Source organism: Squalius cephalus (genome assembly GCF_949319135.1).
Source record: "Squalius cephalus genome assembly, chromosome: 25".
NCBI classification, from domain to species: Eukaryota; Metazoa; Chordata; class Actinopteri; order Cypriniformes; family Leuciscidae; genus Squalius; species Squalius cephalus.
This window is the reverse complement of record NC_137146.1, coordinates 22955951-22974692: the sequence shown is the minus strand read 5'-3', so window position 1 is coordinate 22974692 and position 18742 is coordinate 22955951. Positions and strand designations below refer to the sequence as shown.

Genomic DNA, 18742 nt, shown 5'->3' with positions numbered 1-18742 from the left:
GCAAAATAATATAATAAAAAAATACTGCATTCAGGATACAAAGTGCAATGTTATTTACTCATCCACTATTGAGAGATTCTTGTGCAAAAAGATGAGTCTATCAACACTGTCTGGTGCAAGGCGAGACCGGTTGGCACTAACGATGTCCCCAGCAGTGGAGAAAATTCTCAACTTTTCAGAATGCCGCAAGCGCACCGTAGGTCACGTGACAAGAACCAACCAGAGCGCAGCTGATGGTTGCTTTAGCAACGACAGACGCCTCCGGAGCGCAACCGCCCTAGCGCTTTGGAAAAAGGAGAACGCGGCGCGCCTAGCGTTTTCTACGCGTTTTTAGGCGCGATATGTGAACGGCGCCTAAAGCAAAAACTAAAAGGATCAGCGCGAACTCAATGGCAAAACCGAAGTCCCGCGGGACACGAGGGTAGATTGTCCCGTGCAGGGCTGACCGAACGGTCCGGGATTTTACCGTGTACCGTTGCATCCCTAGTTTCCATCCACCTATTTTATGCATATTTTAGGATATCGCATAAAAAAACTGCTGGATGGAAAAGCCAAGATTTGCATAAATTCTAAAAATGTGCATAAAAACTTATCAGATACATTTTTATCCGATAAGAAAACGTGCAATTTTACCGAATAAATTCCTCAATGTACATCAAATCAAATCATGTGACGGCATAACTGGACTAACCAGAGGACTGATCTTTTTGCACAGCATCTGAAATGCTGTTTTGGTTGTTCTGAAATGCCTGAGCCAAAGTCTGTCATCAAAGTGGTTTGGAATAATTACCTATCAGAACTGTCTTACACGATTACATTCCCAAACAGCATGTGTCTTCCTCCGAAGTCTTGCATTTCATGCGAAGTCTGCGTTTCGTCTGTGCCCTCTGAGACGCAAGTACTTTATTATATACGAAAATTATTATATACAGTGGCTTCTCCTACTTTTCTTAGTGATATTTAGCACCAGTTTATCGGGAAGAGACGATTTTGTTCTATTCGACTCACTGGATGGAAACGCCGCTTTAGTCGCAAATGTTTTATGCAATATTCCGATTTTGCGCACAAGGTAAATTCGAAACATAGCTAATGCAGCTCATGTCACCTTAGATCCACAACTCAACAAATTACTTTGTTGGTGCAAATTGCTGTCAGTGTGAATGCTTCCTTGGTAGTACAATACAGATAAATCAGTAGATCTAAGCATGTTTATTCAAATTACCAATCTTATTTCTCTGTATATTACAGGTTGTTGAGCAGTTTCTTTATGCATATTAAGCACACACATGCTCAACTGTTGCATTAGAAACAGTTGCACTGCACACACAGACACACACACACACACACACACACACACACACAATTGTAGATCTTGAACCCTCACACAGGAAGTGACACATAAAGAAGAGGGTCCGACAGGCCTGTGCAAAAGAGCCAGATATAAAGTGACCTCTGTACAGTGTCAAATACTGGCAACCAAACCAATGTGTCTAAGCCAAAAGCTGCCCTTCTCCACTGCAGCTGATCTGGAGGTTTTATGATTCCCTTTCTCGTATCAATGGAGATAATTGTGTGGTCCTGAATTCCTCTTTATAAACGAGAGCACAGGGCACGTTACAGCAGCAGAGACACTTCTCTCACTCTTCCCAGGCATCAGGGTGAAAAAAATGGATTGTGAATTCTCTCCTGGGAGTGGGTGGAGTGAAATTATGTCAGAAAATGTTGGTTATCCATGCACAATCTGCCTTTGATATCGTAATCCCTCTCATGTCTCTTCCTCACACAGATTTCTATCAGTTCTCTTTGAGTGGACACTGCTAGCGGGCTTTTCCGGTTTTCCCATCACAGATCATGTGATGGGGCCTTGTAAGAGTTAGTCTCACATAGCCATTCACAGTTATTTTGCAGTTGTTGTTCTTGTTGTTTTTATGTGGCATTAACATATAAAGCTAAATATGCAATAACTTTGAAAAAAAAAAAAAAATGCAGGTGTCAGAATATGCATTCTCAAAAAGATTCAGTGCTATGAACCTGCAAAGCAACAAACTTTACAGAATCCAATGATTACCTTTCTTTGGAAGCACTGATGGTAGCGGCTGGTATCAATAGAGATTGTATCTGTCTGATATTGCACTCATAAAACGCTCCAAATCCAAAATCAATCAATACTGGTCAATTACATGAGCTGCATGATTAATCTTTAAAAGATCGCAATCTCAATTCAAACACCCACGCTATTTCATTCCTAAATGACAACGATTCGCCATTGTCTATTAAACCTTTGACAAAATCACAACGGAACATTCAAATATGCCCCAGAAAAACTGGTCATCATGTATAGGAAACAGCTTCACAAACAGTCTTTTCAACCACACAGTATTGTTATTTATGTTACAAATGTTCAAATTATCAAGTACTGGGATAAAAGTTAATAGCTCGTATATAAACACTGATGTCTATGGAAGCGATCATAAGAGCAAATCCCCTTTTGAATGCAACTTGGCTCTTCACGAGGTGGTGACAAATTACTGTTAAACAATTTATTTGTCATTAAATCATTCAGTCAAGAGATTTGTCCAAAAACGCTGATTCATCCAGAAAAGAAACAAGTGAAGTAGGCCTATTTATTAGTGAGTCATTCATTCAAATTCAATTTCTTAAATTAATTAGCCTAAACATTGAAGTAGACTACAGCATCTAACATTTTGTCAGAACCTCTGGTGAAAAAAAAAAAAAACAACATGTTATTTTATTTAGTTGTCTGTTCAGAATCGTGGGAGAATCCTGATCTATATTTGAAACAAAAAATAGTGACTCTCAATTTATCCAGAATCGTGCAGTTCTACTGGGCAGTGAGAGGCAATTCACAAAGTATACTCATTCAATAGACATGAGCAGAACAAATTTCTGTCTAAATTGTTTGAAAACCCTTTTTTTTAACTCGTATTTTATTAAATGCGTCAATTTAGTTTTCAATTTACATATTTTTTAAACTTAATATCACAAATAAAACTAGAAAACAACATCATATATGCCACAGGTATATGAGTCAAAAACATAGTGATGACCAGCAAATATATTATTTTGTAAAATCTTTTTATAAAATTAATGTCTATCACTAAAAAGACAAAATGACTGAACAGAACCGATACATCTATGAACAATCCAAATGAATTGATTCACTAAAATGAATCAGACTTCCAATGAGAGAATTAATTTGAGAGAGTGGACAATTTAGAGTTGTGTCTGAAATGTCAAACTGTCCAAGTAGGTCAATTTCATGGGTAACAAACTTTGCGACTATATATAGCATGAATGTGTGTAGTACATGAATGCAATGTGGCCGTACTACATTGGCCATGTTGTCACAGTCATGTGACTTACAGAGTGAGCTGCGCTGCTTCACTGCCATTCACAACTCCTCTTCCATGGCTTCATGAGATAGTAAAGTGTCCATCAGGTGCGCACTTCAGAATCTCTTCACATTCTGTACTATTTTTCACCAACTGTATAGCAGTTAAGCAGGCATAGCAGTTCTTGCGCGCTGTGTGAGAAGTTTTGTTTGCGCAACACATCCAAAGTGCGTGCCCACTTTGACGCTTCAAAAAGTTCATAAAGAGATCGTAAAACTAATCCATATGAATTGAGCGGTTTAATCCAAATGTTCTGAAGAGACATGATTGGTTTGTATGATGAACAGATTGAATTTAGGCTTTTATTCACATATAATCAGTGATCAGCGAACATAAACAGAAGCTCAACCGTACTTGCCTGAAGCACTAGAACAAACCTTGTCAAGTAAACATTTGAACCATTGGCCTGCAATAGACTTAACTAAAAATCTGAGTGCAATACAATATTATACAAAGAGCAATGTACACAAAGTATTATACAAAGAGATCTCTATTGAGAAATGAAAAAAGAAGTTAGTAGCATCACTTTTCTTAGTTAGTTGCTCCCAGTACTATGTGAAGTATGCATCAGATGGTCTGTGAACGGACCCGAAGCATGAGGCTATGCAAGAGTGATCTCAAAAGGACAGAAGGTGAAGCCCACAGGCAGTATCATTAGAACAGACATACAGCCCCAGTGAAAGTAAACCAGCTCAGTCTGGAGTCTTTCTCTAATGCTTTAATTCCCTTCAGATCCTGTTCACAGCCCTTCACATGCTCTATACGTTACTTCGGGGTGTATTGTCAGGGCGGGTGTGATGCGAGCGTTAGCTGGGGCCACAGTTACACAAAGAGCGGGGCCCCTCACCCTCAGCGGAGCAGGTGGGCCAATTAGTGTCCCTTGGGCTTCCACAGATGCTCCCAAAGACCAATATAATTGGGATCTTCACTGCTGGGCTGCTATGAATTATTAATACGTTTATGAGGGATGTTATCGGTCGTCATAATGATGAGACTAGCAGACATGCTCATTTAACCACAATGAACTGAGTTAAGACAAAAAAAACAACACAACGGGACGCTCTTCTAACAGATTTTACCCCTTCTGGAAGGTTAAGGATTTCCCCAGCGTGGGCCGGTCATTTTTTTCCAACCGATGACCAGGTGCTGGAGTGTGAATGCTGAATATCATACTGCAGCCTTAGCACAAAGACTGTGTTCATGGCTCCAAACAGAGGCCCATCAGTCCTACATGCATGCAAACAGTTTCAGCAGAGCTAAAATTAAATTAGTTCAAGGGGCGAAGCAAGAAGGCACTGCTGGGTTAGAGCCGGCACAGCACGACCCGCAACTCAGATCACACAGAAAGACAGAGCTGGACAATGATTACAGTCTCTCACTTGTCTGTCTATGAACTGCGTGCCAAATGAACTTTGAAAAGAAGCCAGAGATATATGCACACACACACACACACACACACAAGAAAGCTGCACCAGTTGTGTGCTAGGGTTTTGCAGTTTACCAGTATCAAAGAAGGAACCAAAATATAAAACAACACCAACCATAATGTTTCATATTTTAGTACTGAATGAAATGTGCTGCATTGTCATTGATTATAGTTACTAAGTTAATAGGCTAAGTGTTACAGAAGTAGTCTTATATTCCATCTGCTTTCTCTCTGACTATGCTCTTTAGATTATTTAGTTTTCTTTCCTTAAAAGTAACTGATAAATATAATGACATTGATAACAATTCATCATTTTTATTTAATGAAAGCCTCAATATTTCAGACAAATTTTTGTTTTAAAGGTTTTCATCATTTGTTTTTCTAGCCATCAAGCCAATTCTACTAAGTGCACATTATATAGACATTCACCTGAATGGAAAATACAGAAATAAATAATAAATTAAAAAAAAAAAAAAACGACAAAACACAACAGATCAGTCACGAGTGCTCTGTGAAATCAGACATCCCCATACAACCAGTTCTGCATTCCCACGCAGCAGGAATACACCAAGTTATTCTTGGTATCAGACAAGCATTTCCATGAGATAAGACAGAGAGGGCTGCCAGGGTCAAAAGGAACTATGCATATATGCAGAACAATGTGACTCTTTGACTGGAGATACTGTGCATTTTAAAAAGACATGCACACTAAATTGCATTTCATGCATGGAGTAAGGCTGCACAGACCTGACTATTAAAAGCACAGTAAAGGTCACATATCCGACTCCATTTGTGGCTGATCATGCAGTCCAGAACTCTTAGATGAGCCATGGCATTAGTCCTGATACAGACGGCACCCCCGCGTCCACCTGTGCTTTTATCGCTTGACTCTCCAGTCGGTCCCTTGGAGCCTGCTCCTGGCACAAAGGTGATGGGGGGTGTGAGGAAGTGAGAGCGTTGCGTCTGAGCCCATCTGTGTGCCCAGCAGGCACTCCATCAGCTAAACGCATCCTTTCCACAGCTCATTAGTGCTGGATTAATAATGTATTCGAACACCAAAACACAAGAAATCCACCCAGACGTCCGCAAGTTCTACTACAATGATCCAAAGAGAGGTCTCCAAATAAGAGGGAGGTGATGACACCAACAAGGAGGCTTGTATCCAGTGCTCAGTATTTAAGAGTAATCAGTCTCTCCCTCTCGGTCGCTCTACCACTCAATCACCCCATCTGTTCGTCTTCTCGCAGTGCTGAGTCAGGTAGCACTGCCGTAGCACTGCCGCAGCAGGCTTAACCCCTCGATGGAGGAGACAAGACTGCAAAAGACAAAACACATCCCGAGGAACTCTAAATTCGCTACTGCTTTAAGAAACACTGTGATACTCTCACGCATCGCAGATACAGAAGAATGATGTTGAAACAAAACTGGACATTTGCATGTCATAGAACGTGTCACGAGACTATGGCAAGTATGTGAATATGCTTTCAGAACTGAATTGGCTGAACTGTGTACAACATGCACTACTTGGGGCAATTTTATTATTGACTTACTTGCAACTATTTGGTAAAGCAAGCATCGCTGTAAATAGTGCTCATATTTATGGGTAGGGTTTTGAATAAACACTTACACTGATTTAAAAAAAAAATAATAATAATTAGAAGGAGGGTGCCCATTCATTTTTTGGGGGGGGGGGGGGGGGGGCATTGACTTGGGCCAGTAAACAACAACCTATCAACCACCCAAAACACCATTGAAACCTAATGTTTCAAGTGTCTAATCTTGCTCCTGGATGACCAACGTTCATCTAGAATTTGGCACCAAATTGCCCAAACTCACTTGCTTATTGTAAGCCTGAGGACCTTGATTAGCTAGTTCAGGTGTGTTTAATTGGGACTGATGCTAAACTCTGCAGAACAGTGGCCCTCCAGGAATTGGATTGGACACCCCTGTCCTATCACATACCTTAGCATTGTAGTGGTATAAATCTAGTTCCTTTATCTCTTATGAATCTTAAGTATGTTGCTTCTTAGAAACACAAATTGATCAAGGGGAATCTCACATCTGACAGATGTTATGATACTGTAAACACTATATCTGTATTATCCAAAGTAGCAAAATGGGGCCAAGGTGAATCTGGCTGGATTTTGCAGATCTTGGCTCAGAAATGCACCAACCACAAAAGGAATCCAACTGTCAGCAGATTGGTTCCACACATGCAATTTTAATAACATCCAAATGCCAACTGTCAATCAGATGGAAGGAGTTGGCAGCCAGAACCACATCAGAGTCTAAAGCAAAATGAAAGCGGGAGTGCTGAATAGAAGCTGTTTAGAAGGATGGGTTCAGTGGACATGCACTACCATGGAGAGGCTTTTCAGAGAGGCTTTGGGATACTAGGTCAAGCCTGAGCGAGGTAAACCAGAGCAATGCACCAGAGACCGACAACTGTGTTAGGTTATTCTTGGCTCTGCATAACATTTATACTGGATTGCAATAAAAGGCTGCAGCAACATGAAATTCAAAGCGTAGATGGGGAAGATTACATGAAGATGTGGAGCGGATTGATGAAGCCACACATGAAGGATCTCTGGGCAGGTCAGGGCTACATACACACTCATGTTGTGCGGGTCAGTTGGGCCAGACTCCCAATGTGCAGGCTTGGAACACCAGGGCCTCATATGTAGTGCTGTATAAACACATGCTGGAGAAACACATCATTCTTGTACACTAAAAAAAAACTACACCCATTGGGTACAGTGTTTCCTCTGGGCACTGCGAGAACCAACACAAACATTGAAACATACCCCAAAGTGTTGCAACCTTCTTGGACGTGATATAACAGGCAAAGGAACAACCAAGTAAAGAAACTAAACACAGTTAACCCTGGTCTTACTGTATTGCAAACCATGGTCTGATCCCTAAAAAGACAAATTAATCAACCCTCACAGTTCTGTCATTAATGAACTGTGAATCTCCCCCTTTAACAGAGAATGGATCAGTCTAGGGTTCACAACCTCATATTCTGACCCCTTTCGACCAGCCCAGGGGCCAATCAGATGAAATCAATACCGGTAGTGAAGCTCTGAATGCACACATCAAAAGAACAAATCAATGATTGCCTGCCAAATCACAGGATTAAAAAAAACATACATGACGTGTGGGTAGCCAATTCAGGCGTTGGCCGATGTGACACAAACTCATCACATGACTCTTGAGTTCAGATGGAAAATGATTCAGGCGATGGGAACAGCTATTAATGTGTCCTGAGAAGATATAAACACTAACAGCTTACAAACACTACACCACACCATCCTACACTGGCTGAACTGTAGCCAGTCAGCTGTAGCCAGTCAGCTGTACCCAGCGTGGACCATATTTTGTGAAATTCTGTTTATCTACAGTAGGTGATTGTGACCTGTTTCTGGATCAGCATCTTTTGTTGGTACTGGAACAACATTTCTGTCAAACAAACAGTTCTAACCAGCTTTTTTGTCGGAAACCAGCCACTTAGACAGGAGGAGACATGGCAAACTTCAGCAAATGCACTAATTAGTTCTTCCCCAATCACTCATTGGTCCAGCCCAGAATCTTAAAAATATATATATTTATAGGTAGACTGTTGCACCTGACTCACAGAGTCTGTCAGATTTGAACTGGTGTTTATAGCTAGCTGTGTCCTTTTTGGTGTCCTGTATGCACCAGACAGTCCATGAATAACATCTACTTGCATTCTTAGAATAGAACCTACCTGCAACCCTAACCCTAAAACGTTAATAACTCCTAAAATCAGTTCAAGCCTGACCCTTGCCCTAAACTAAACCCTTTCTCAATTAAATCAAATTGGTTGATTAGGATTTTGCTCTAGTAACATGCTGGGCAAATCACAGTCAAAATCAAAATTCAGCAACATGAGGTACAAAGGGTAAAGTATTTATTCCCTCAGTAGTTCATTCATTCATTATGCAGACTTGCTATGAGTTAACACTAACAGGAGAGAGAGAAATGTTCTGCTTCAATCTAGAAGTGTCCATGCAGATGTAAATACCACACAAAACAAAGTCAATGAAATAACAAAATAATCTGGTCATGATAAAGACAAATATGTGTGAAACATGCACAGGCAAACTATTCTAATGTACATTGACGCCTGTGGTCAGGGCATGAATACTAAAGCTATGTGGAGCATTCAGATGCTATCAAGATTAAATTCAGCTAACCAAATGAAATCTCATGAAAATGAAAGTGACAGAGGAATATGGCATCCATTCGCTGACAGGAAGTCTCATTGCCACAGACAGCATTCCATAGATTTTGTGTGGAAAACAATATTGCTAACAAGAGTCTCTTCATTCATATAGAATGTTGGCTAAGTTAATCAAGGAAGGAAGAAGAAAGAATTACAGCATACTTCAAACCTATTACTTGAGCTGACCCTTTCTATCTGCTGTGTAATTTATCCAAATGAAGAGTTCAGATGCAAAAGCCTCTAAGTGCCATCTGAAATTTTCTTTTTATAAAGCTTGTATATTTAAGTTCAGTAATTTCACTTAAATGACAATTAATAGGTACTTTTCATTGCCATTTAAGTGAAATTACAGATGTCACTTAGAGGCTTTTGCATCTGAACTCTTCAAATATTTACCATGGTAACCAAGTTTCAAATACATTGTGAAAATGTAATGTAAGCAGTTGGTACCTTAAGGAGTTACTGTATTTTTACCTAATGTGATTAAAAATTAAAATGATTAAAAATTACTTTAGTTGGTGTATCCTAATGTAGACATGTTGATTCAGTAATATTAAATTAGAATTTATTTAAAATGTATTTATATTTAAAACAAAAATATTTGTATACCATAATTACTAAAGGTTTTGTTCCTCTTGTAAAACAATAAAAAAAAAACATAAATGAATAAGATCTAAAAATTAAAATGAGATCCAGGTCAAACAGATTACAGTATTTTTTATTTTATTTAGAGATATATTAACAATAACTGTGCTAAACAGTTTGGTCTATTTTGGTAGAGAATATGATTACCATGCTGAGCTAGTTAAGAGAGAACAAGACTACTGTCACAGTCACAGTGTGTGTGACATCCAAACATGAGCAGTATCCATGTGTTTCACTAACTGCACATCAGACCAGGTGGCAACAACTTAACACAGATGTGCTCTGGGCATGTGTAATATACACCAATACTGCCTCACTAGACACAATTCCCACTGAGAAACATACTCAATCTACCCATCCAATAAGTGGTAATAAGAGAGAGAGGCATCAGACTTGAGTCATTTACTATTGATTATTGGTCTTTCTGACTACAGGCTTACACAACAAACTGATGGCTGCTCATTATGACATACAAAAATGGAGTATGCCTAATGTAAATCCACTGTGAATTTAACCTACAGTGGCAGGGATTCCAGATAAAATGAGCAACAATAACAATCATTTTCCTTTTCCGATGATGGACAAAAGAATCTTAGCAGCACCTTTACTAACTCATAATAAGCAGTCCAAAGGCTTGACTGAATGATGATAACTGGGAATCGGATAAGTGGCTCTCATGTATCATCAGGAGCAGCCTTTAAATAAGACATTCCTGATGTTTCCCAAAGGAAGACTAGAGCTCTGAGAGGTTTTATTGACAGAAAATCCATCTCTAACGTGGATTCAGGTCAAGAACTGGAACACTGGGTTTAAGGAAATCTATTGGATTAGAGATCAAAGCATCTATACAATTTAGATCTTACTATTTCAGATATGAGTGTGCTTTCACTAAAGCCCTGTTGAATGAAAAAGACCAGACCAGCAAGAGGTTTTCAGGCTGGTCTAGGCTGAAGACGTGAAGCTAGGTGACCAATGGATTCTGGTAGAAATGCCAGCATACAAACCACAATGGCAGAAAAAAATAGGGAACTGTCCTGTGCATATTGCGCTCAGCAGTGATTTTGTGGGCGTTTACGGCATTACTTGATTTGCATAATTCCTTAAAGCCAGGTGCTAAAACAACACAAAATGCAAATAAAGTACAATATCAGTGACACAGTCTATTTTTAGTGAATCCGCCCCTAAATGTCACACAATTTTGTGCAGAGCAACGAACAGAGCATTTCCCAAATATGTTAGAATAGAGGGCAAGCCAAAGGCAAGCACACAGAAACACATTCACATGAAAGGGAGAGACAGTATAGACTGAAAACAGGGGTGAATCCACACACACACACTGACAGCCAGCATTTAACACTCTCTCTCTCTCTCTCTCTTTCTGAACAGACAACAGAAATCAATGCATATGGAAACAGAATGTGCGGGAGGAGGGCTCAAAAGCCAACTGAAAGCTCTGATATGAGTCAGAACAGAACACAGAATCATCCCCGTCAACACTGGATTATGGTTTGGTCCATTGGATTCAATGAGACAACAGTCAGATCTAAAAGATGAGTTTGTAAAGGGCGTCTCCACAACATCTACAAAAGGGCTCAATTGCTTAATGATTTGAGCAAACAATTCACAAATAATCAGGGTTTTGTTCAAGTCAAGTCTATAATCTGATGTATTTCTGAATGAAACAGGATACAGAAAATGTAGGTTGGGAATTACAATTGTTCATTGACTGAATCATGAAAAGTGAGTGGTAAATATCAGAATCATGGTTAAGGGTATTGGTAACATCAGGTAAAAAAAGATATTTTAGAGGCGGTGCAAGTTATGCTGATGCAGTGGTCAGTTGATGTGTAAATCTTTTTATTTTTGTAATGGAAAATGCCGGGTGGCTTATGACCGATACAATGATATATAGGCTATAGGCTACATGACAGAAGCTACACTCACAATTTAACCAAATAATGATTGATTTATTTGGCTTCTCATACACTACCATTCAAAACTTTGGGATCAGCATGTTTTATTCAGCAAAGATGCATTACATTGATTAAAAAGAGACAGTAAAAAACAAAAGGGAAAACATTTATAATGTTAAAAAATATATATTTCAAATAAGCTGCTCTCCTTTGAAATGATCAAGGAATCCTGGAAGAAGAAAAAAAACAGCACAACTGTTTTCAACATTGATAATAATAAGAAATGTTTCTTAAGCACAAAATCAGCATATTAGAATGCTTAGTAATACTGAAAAATCAGCTTGGTCATCACAGGAATAAATTGTATTTAAAAAAAAAATAGAAAAATAGAAAACAGTTAGGTTATTTTAATTTGTAATAATATTTCACAAAATTAGTTTTACTGCATTTATATATATATATATATATATATATATATATATATATATATATATATATATATATATATATATATATATATAAAATTACAGCTTTGTTAAGCATTAATGACTTGTTTTAAAAACATCTCCCTGATCCCAAACTTTTAAATGGTTATGTGTAAGTACATTTTCATTTCTTGCTGACTTCACGATCAGATTTACTTTGCTTGCAACATGCTTTACAAGAGACACAGAGAAATCAGAACCTCCACAAGGTGACCTCATCAGGGGAACACCAGAGTATGTGTGTGTATGAGAGATAGAGAGTGGAGGTGTAAAAGCGAGGAGCAGCTGGGCTTTAATTACCCTCCATGGCACTGGCGTCCTCACAGGGGGCAGGGCGACCGAGGGAGGGAGACACAAAGAGAGAGAGGCAGACAGAGAGAGACGCCCTCATTAGACATGGAGAACTAGACGGGACAGAATAACGGGCCCACCTGAGACCACCGGGATGGGGGGGGGTGTCTATTAGGTGTCAGGAGAGACTGGAGCAGGTATTGAGTCAAGCACCTGTCCATGCTCTACGAAAGGCACTGATGTATACTATATATGTACCCTAATTGCAGTTACTCTTTATGTGTGTCTTGGGGGTGATGTTACTGAGATAGAACACTGGTTTAACTCATGATAAACAGCAAATGGAGGATTTCAGCGTGTTAATGAATTAAACAAGCTTCATCACAGACGTGAACAAAACTGGACCCAACAATTACCCATGAGGGACACCGAATGTGTGGATAATGAATCACATCACTCTTCATGCATATAAACAAAGCAATTACACACTGTAATGTTTAGTTTTGCCAGTGGCACTATATATGACTAGACAGATATAATGCTACTGCATTTAATTTTCTTTGATAAATGATAAAAAAAAATGGTAGGCTAACACAAACTATAGCCAAGATAACAAAATATGTTCTAATTATGTTTTGCTAACATTTCCATTAAGTTAAAAAAACGTTACATCTGAATGTTCTCTGAACGCTCAAAACGTCGTTTTTTTTTTTTAATTCCATTTTATAATTTTGCAAACATAATAGGATTGGGAACATTACTTTTGAATGTTCTCTGAACGTTCTGAAACAATTAGTAACATTTAAAAATGATAAATTGCAAATCTTCCTAACCGTTTCAGGTAAAAATGTTCCATGAACGATGTATAATGTTTTTGTGCCAACTTTTTGCGAACATTACTAAATTCCAGATAACTTTGTACGATTGTTTCATTAACGTTACTGGAAGAATATTTGTTCATAACTTGAACAAAAACCTTTCCACAACATTAGCTGGGTGGCTGCCTACCTAGAATGTTAAACCAGCAAAGTTGTGTTGCCGACATGAAGCTGAAAAAGGATGAGACGTAATTCTAAGTGAGTTTTTTGACAAAAGACAGCACCGCATGGATTTAGTGAGGCAATCCCAGAATGCACTGCAATGAGTGCAGTAAATAATTGCAAGAGTCAATAAGTCAAGAAATGTTGATTATGCAAACAAAAACCTTGTATGTACTTATGTTCCTATGTACTCAATGTACTTATTTCAGTTTTATGTACACAAGTTTATTTATTTATTATTTTAGAGAATGGCGATGTTAGCTTAGTATCATGCTAATGTCAAACGTCAAGAGTCCCATGTGATTCATAATATCTGCATGTTGAGAGGAGTCGCTGCTATGTAGAGGTGTTAAAATCAGTCACTTGTGAGTTTCCAGAATGTTTAGGATGCTGCCATAGATAATCCGTTACAGTTTATATAGCGCTTTTCTCTGCACTCAAAACGCTTTACATAGAAGGAGGGAATCTCCTCAACCATAGATAGAAGGTAGCTTTAAAAAGCAAGTTAGATCAGTAGGTTTTGAAACAGAGATACTGTCTGTATATCACAGAAATATAACAAATATTATTAGTAGTATTGAAGTAAATCACACTGTTTAAAATGTAATCCCCAACTATACTGTACTGGTGGTAGTGCAATGATGCTTACTGAAGCCCAGATGCTGTTAGCTCAAGGCACTTTTTTATGAATCTGCTGGGGACATTTCACACACCTGCTGAGAACTTCAGTTACTGTTTAACTTTGTAACTAGGTAGCAGTGAGGACTGAGCACTGGACTGAGACAACCAGTTCCCAAAAACTGTGCCACACCATCGTAATTAGAGATTAATAGGGAAGTGTTCGTGAACAAAGTACAAACTAATGTCACACGTATGTTTTTTTGCATTTAAAAACACAAGACGCAAGTCAAGGTATAGTAACTACTTTTAAGAGTGTCGTATGATGCTATTTTAAAAGTTCATTATTTTGTTTATTGGGTGTAATAGAATAGGTGAACATGCTATAATGCTCAAAAACACATTATTTTTCGCATACTGTATTACAGTACCTCTTTTCCCAGTCGGTCTGAAACGCGCTGATTTCAACAAAGCCCCTCTTTTTGAAAAGCCTAGAGTGCTCTGATTGGCCAGCTCACCCAGTGCGTTGTGATTGGCCAAACACCTCAAGCTAGTGTACCGCCCCTTACCATGATCGCAAGCTTCAGCTTCCAAAGGCTTCTAAAGCAATTTGTCATCGCTATTACCATATTAGATCGAGCCAATGTCAGATTCTAGAAATGTGGATGATCAAGCAGATTGATCGGAACTAATTATAACAGCATTATAAATAAATCGTAACCACTGATTCTACGTTTCATCTGTTTTTGGATGGCCAAACAAAAGGTATACTTTACCATCCAAAAGCGTCTCCGCGACATGACGACAACACTAGAATTCAAGTATGCGTATGCCTTTGGGCGGGCATTGTGCTAGTATTTCACATTGTGACGTGGACGTTTGAGGAAGTAATATCTGGACTTCGATCAAGGCGTTTTAGGCAGGTCTAGAGCAGTGGTCTCTGTTAAAATAAATCGATTTGTGGGACACTATGAGCTTCGTAACTTTGCAGATCTTATACACGCACAAACAGATACATTACACACCAAAGGAAAAGGAAATGAGTAAATTGAAAAGCATCATATGACCCCTTTAACTTCAGTGCCACATTTTTAGAATGCCCAGAAGCAAGTGCAATGGTCAAACGTGACCGTCTAGCGCATGTTTACATTCAAAAACAACAGAAATCCAGCAAAATGGAATGCATAAACGTGTTCTGCGTTAACGGACCCTTGATGTTGTTAAAGGGATAGTTCACCCAAAAATAAAAGTAAGTAAATAAAAGCCTAAATTCAAACTGTTCATCATATAAAGTGAGCAAGTCTCTTCAGAATTTTTTTACTAAACCACTCAAATCATATGGATTACTTTTACAATGTCTTTATGAACTTTTTGAAGTGTCAAAGTGCTAGTTGTGTAGCTGTTTATATAGGGATAGAAAGCTCTCAGATTTCATCAAAAAGATCTTCATTTGTGTCACGAAGATGAATGAAAGTCTTACGTGTTTGGAACAACATGACTGAGGCTGAGTAATTAATGACATAATTTTCTTTTTTGGGTGAACTATCCCTTTAAGAGTTTCAGATGATATTATTCAAAAATAAGACTATGGTAAACACTTTAAAGTTCACACAAAGTTAATGATGTTTTCATCAAAAAGCTGAATGCAAACAAAATATAACATGCAAAAAAAAAGCACTGTTGTTTTAAAGAAATGCACGTTCCTTCAAAACACTGCACCATTTCTTCAAAATAATGCACTGTTACTTCAAAAAAAATGTGGTGCAGTTTTGAAGAAATGCACTGATCCTTCAAAGTAATGATCTGTTCCTTCCAAATAAACAATTTCTTTCCACAACTGGCAGCATTTAAGAAACAAACACACACAGATTATAAATACTGAATCCCTCTTGACACATATGAGTGATCTGTCGACATGTTTGAAAACTACTGTGCCCACCGACCTTCTGTACCCTGAGCCTACACTGTAAGGAGATTACACACACACACACACTGGTTTTGCCATTACTTGGTTAATCCAAGCATGCGTTTGGCAGAACTGTGTTATATTCCTCTGACATGCGGTGTTACATCATCACTGAGAGCCTGACTGCATGTTAGAGGACATCCTACATTGCTCTAGAATTCTGAAGAGTGACATTATGCATTTGCAGCCATACAACATTACTGAGATTAGATAAGTAAGGGCCTTGCTTGCCAAATAAAACAATTAAGCTACTTCATTTGCAGTCTCAATATAAACAGTCAGCGGCTGTTTCCAGGAACATTATACTGTTATGAGACCACAATCTATAAAAATATTTTATTGTTGTTTGGTATCAAATTTGTAATGATATCAGATGCTTCAAAAAATACTTCTGAAAAAAAAAAATCACAAAGTAAATATAATGTTTATCAATATTACTGGCCTGTACGTGGTTGTCATATTCATTTTCTTCATAAATTTCTTTATAAATTGAACCGCATGACAAAAACCAGATCACCATCAAAACTATATATTAACGCCAAGCCAATAAAATAAGCAAATTAAATAAAAGTCGAAATCATCCAGTTCAGTTTACGGACGTCCCGCCAGCACTGCAAGTGTGTCTGACTAAAGCACTTGTCCCATCTTGAGCTGCAGAAGGTGTAGGCCATTTTTATTGTGCTTTCACTCTCTTAAAACAATGAAATTATTTACCTCGCAAACTGACGACGCTGCTGGATTTTTCTTGTCATCGTGGTGCGTTGACGCAGCCCAACACGTCGCCATTATTTCATTTCAGAGCACAAAGGCAGAGGTCCTCTGGAGCCCAACATTGAGATGAGAGAAATCAAAGTGCTATAATCCCAATGATCTAATCCACACCGTCCGATCTCTTCATGCCCGCCCAATGTGAAGTCCTGCGGCCAAAGAAAGGTTACTTGAGAGGACACAATGTAGGACAGATACAGTGTGATGATTGTCCCCTGTCAAATAGAAGGTCTATCCCAGTCAACAGCCACTAACAGGCCTTCCTAAAATTGCCATTATGGAACTGTAGAATAGAGTTGAATAGAGCCCACATGTATACTGTATGAATATTGTAGAGTAAACAGAGTAGAGCACAACAGACAGAGTTGAAGGTTTTCTCATTCTCTTAGCTAGCACTTTTTCCAATGATGTTTACCAATAGATAAAATAGAATGAAATATAGAGTATAAAGATGAGTATAAAGCACAATACAGAGTATGAAAATATACAGTAGAGTAAGGTAAACTACAGAGCAGGGTAAAACAGAGCAGGGTAGAAAACAAAACTTCTTTGGTTAGTAGCCTAAACATACGAGATAATCTGACATTGCCAGAATATAGCCTATTATTGAGAAGATAAAGCAGAATTATGATTTGACCAGCTTTGAACACTACACTGTAAAAAATTTGTTGGTTTAACTTAAAAAAGTAAGATGCCTCATTTAAAAAAAAAAAAAAAACGAGTTAATACAATGAAGGAGATTGGTTTTATAAATAGAATCTCAAATAAATATATATATTGTTATCTGAACCACATTAATCATCTAAGTTGATTTGACAAAAGGTAAAAAGTGTGATAAATCATGAAAATACAGTGTACAGTTTACCAGCGAAAGGTTGTCATCTGACATACTGCCCTAACGTTGCCATCTCATTTCGAGTCCAGTCCTCTGCACACCATGTGTTTCTATGGAGAGATCTGTGGTAGCTATTTGAGACTAAATTAGTAGAGTGGGTACTGGTTACTCCCGATTTAACACCATGTGCTGTCATGATATGAAAATCTGCTGTTTGAAAACATGCAGGGTGTTTGATAACGGGCGTGTGAACCATCATTCCGTAGATTAATGTGGATTGTAAACAATCATAAAACCATCATCTCGATCTGAATGTCCTCCGCTCATCCAATCATCATCTTCACTTTCTTTTGTGTTTCCAAATTTCTTACATGACAACAGTCGCCAACAATAGTAAGATTTAGGGGGTCAGTAAGACACCTACCTGTTCCAGTTATTAGATGACCATGAATCATAATGCATCGTTTCTCTGCCAAACACGCGAATAATATCCAAATATCCGATGCGTTGAAAACGATTTTCAATCTATCGACAAAATATTATTTACAGCACTCCACAGCCAAATAAGCAGCTTCATAATGAAAGAAAAACACACAGAAATCACCGAATCTAGCTGATACGGACGCGAAGAATGACTAGCGTTTAAAACGCAGCGCACGTATGTATCAACGATTTGAACGCGAACAGTTTGATCTCGGTTTCTTCCAGTTGGCGGCGCGACAGTTACTAGTGATGTCCGATTCGCGAACGAGTCGTTTTTTGAATCGGTTCTTTTTATTGATCCGTTTGAACCGATAAATCTCTCCACTGTAAAATCTTGGAAGTTGAAGACACATGGCAACAGTTTACCATGGTAACTACAGTATGCGCCAAAATACCAGTAGCCCACTACAACACAAACGGTAACTTAGCCACAACATCTTATATAAACTAAAAAGAACAGAGAAAGGTTCATACACTGTTTGAAGATTTGCTGATTTTACATTAGTTGTTAGGCTACTGTTGTAATGTAAATAAATACTTATGATTCCATAGCCTACTAAGTTTGCCAGGGGGTGACATGAACAACACACAACCTTTATAGCCCAATCAATAG

General features: G+C 38.4%; 1 protein-coding gene across 1 annotated transcript in view; it reads right to left on the bottom strand.

The window, feature by feature from the left end:
* The window catches only part of arhgap21a (Rho GTPase activating protein 21a), a 101875-nt gene extending 83523 nt beyond the window's left edge, over positions 1-18352 (bottom strand). Inside the window, exons 1-2 of the mRNA XM_079863828.1 lie at positions 18071-18352; positions 16758-16960 (exon numbers count right to left, since the gene is read on the bottom strand). Of these exons, the coding sequence (XP_079719954.1) occupies positions 16758-16829 (72 nt within the window). The 5' untranslated portion in view covers positions 16830-16960; positions 18071-18352. The remainder of the gene's footprint in view (positions 1-16757; positions 16961-18070) is intronic.
* Between the last annotated feature and the right edge of the window lie 390 nt (positions 18353-18742).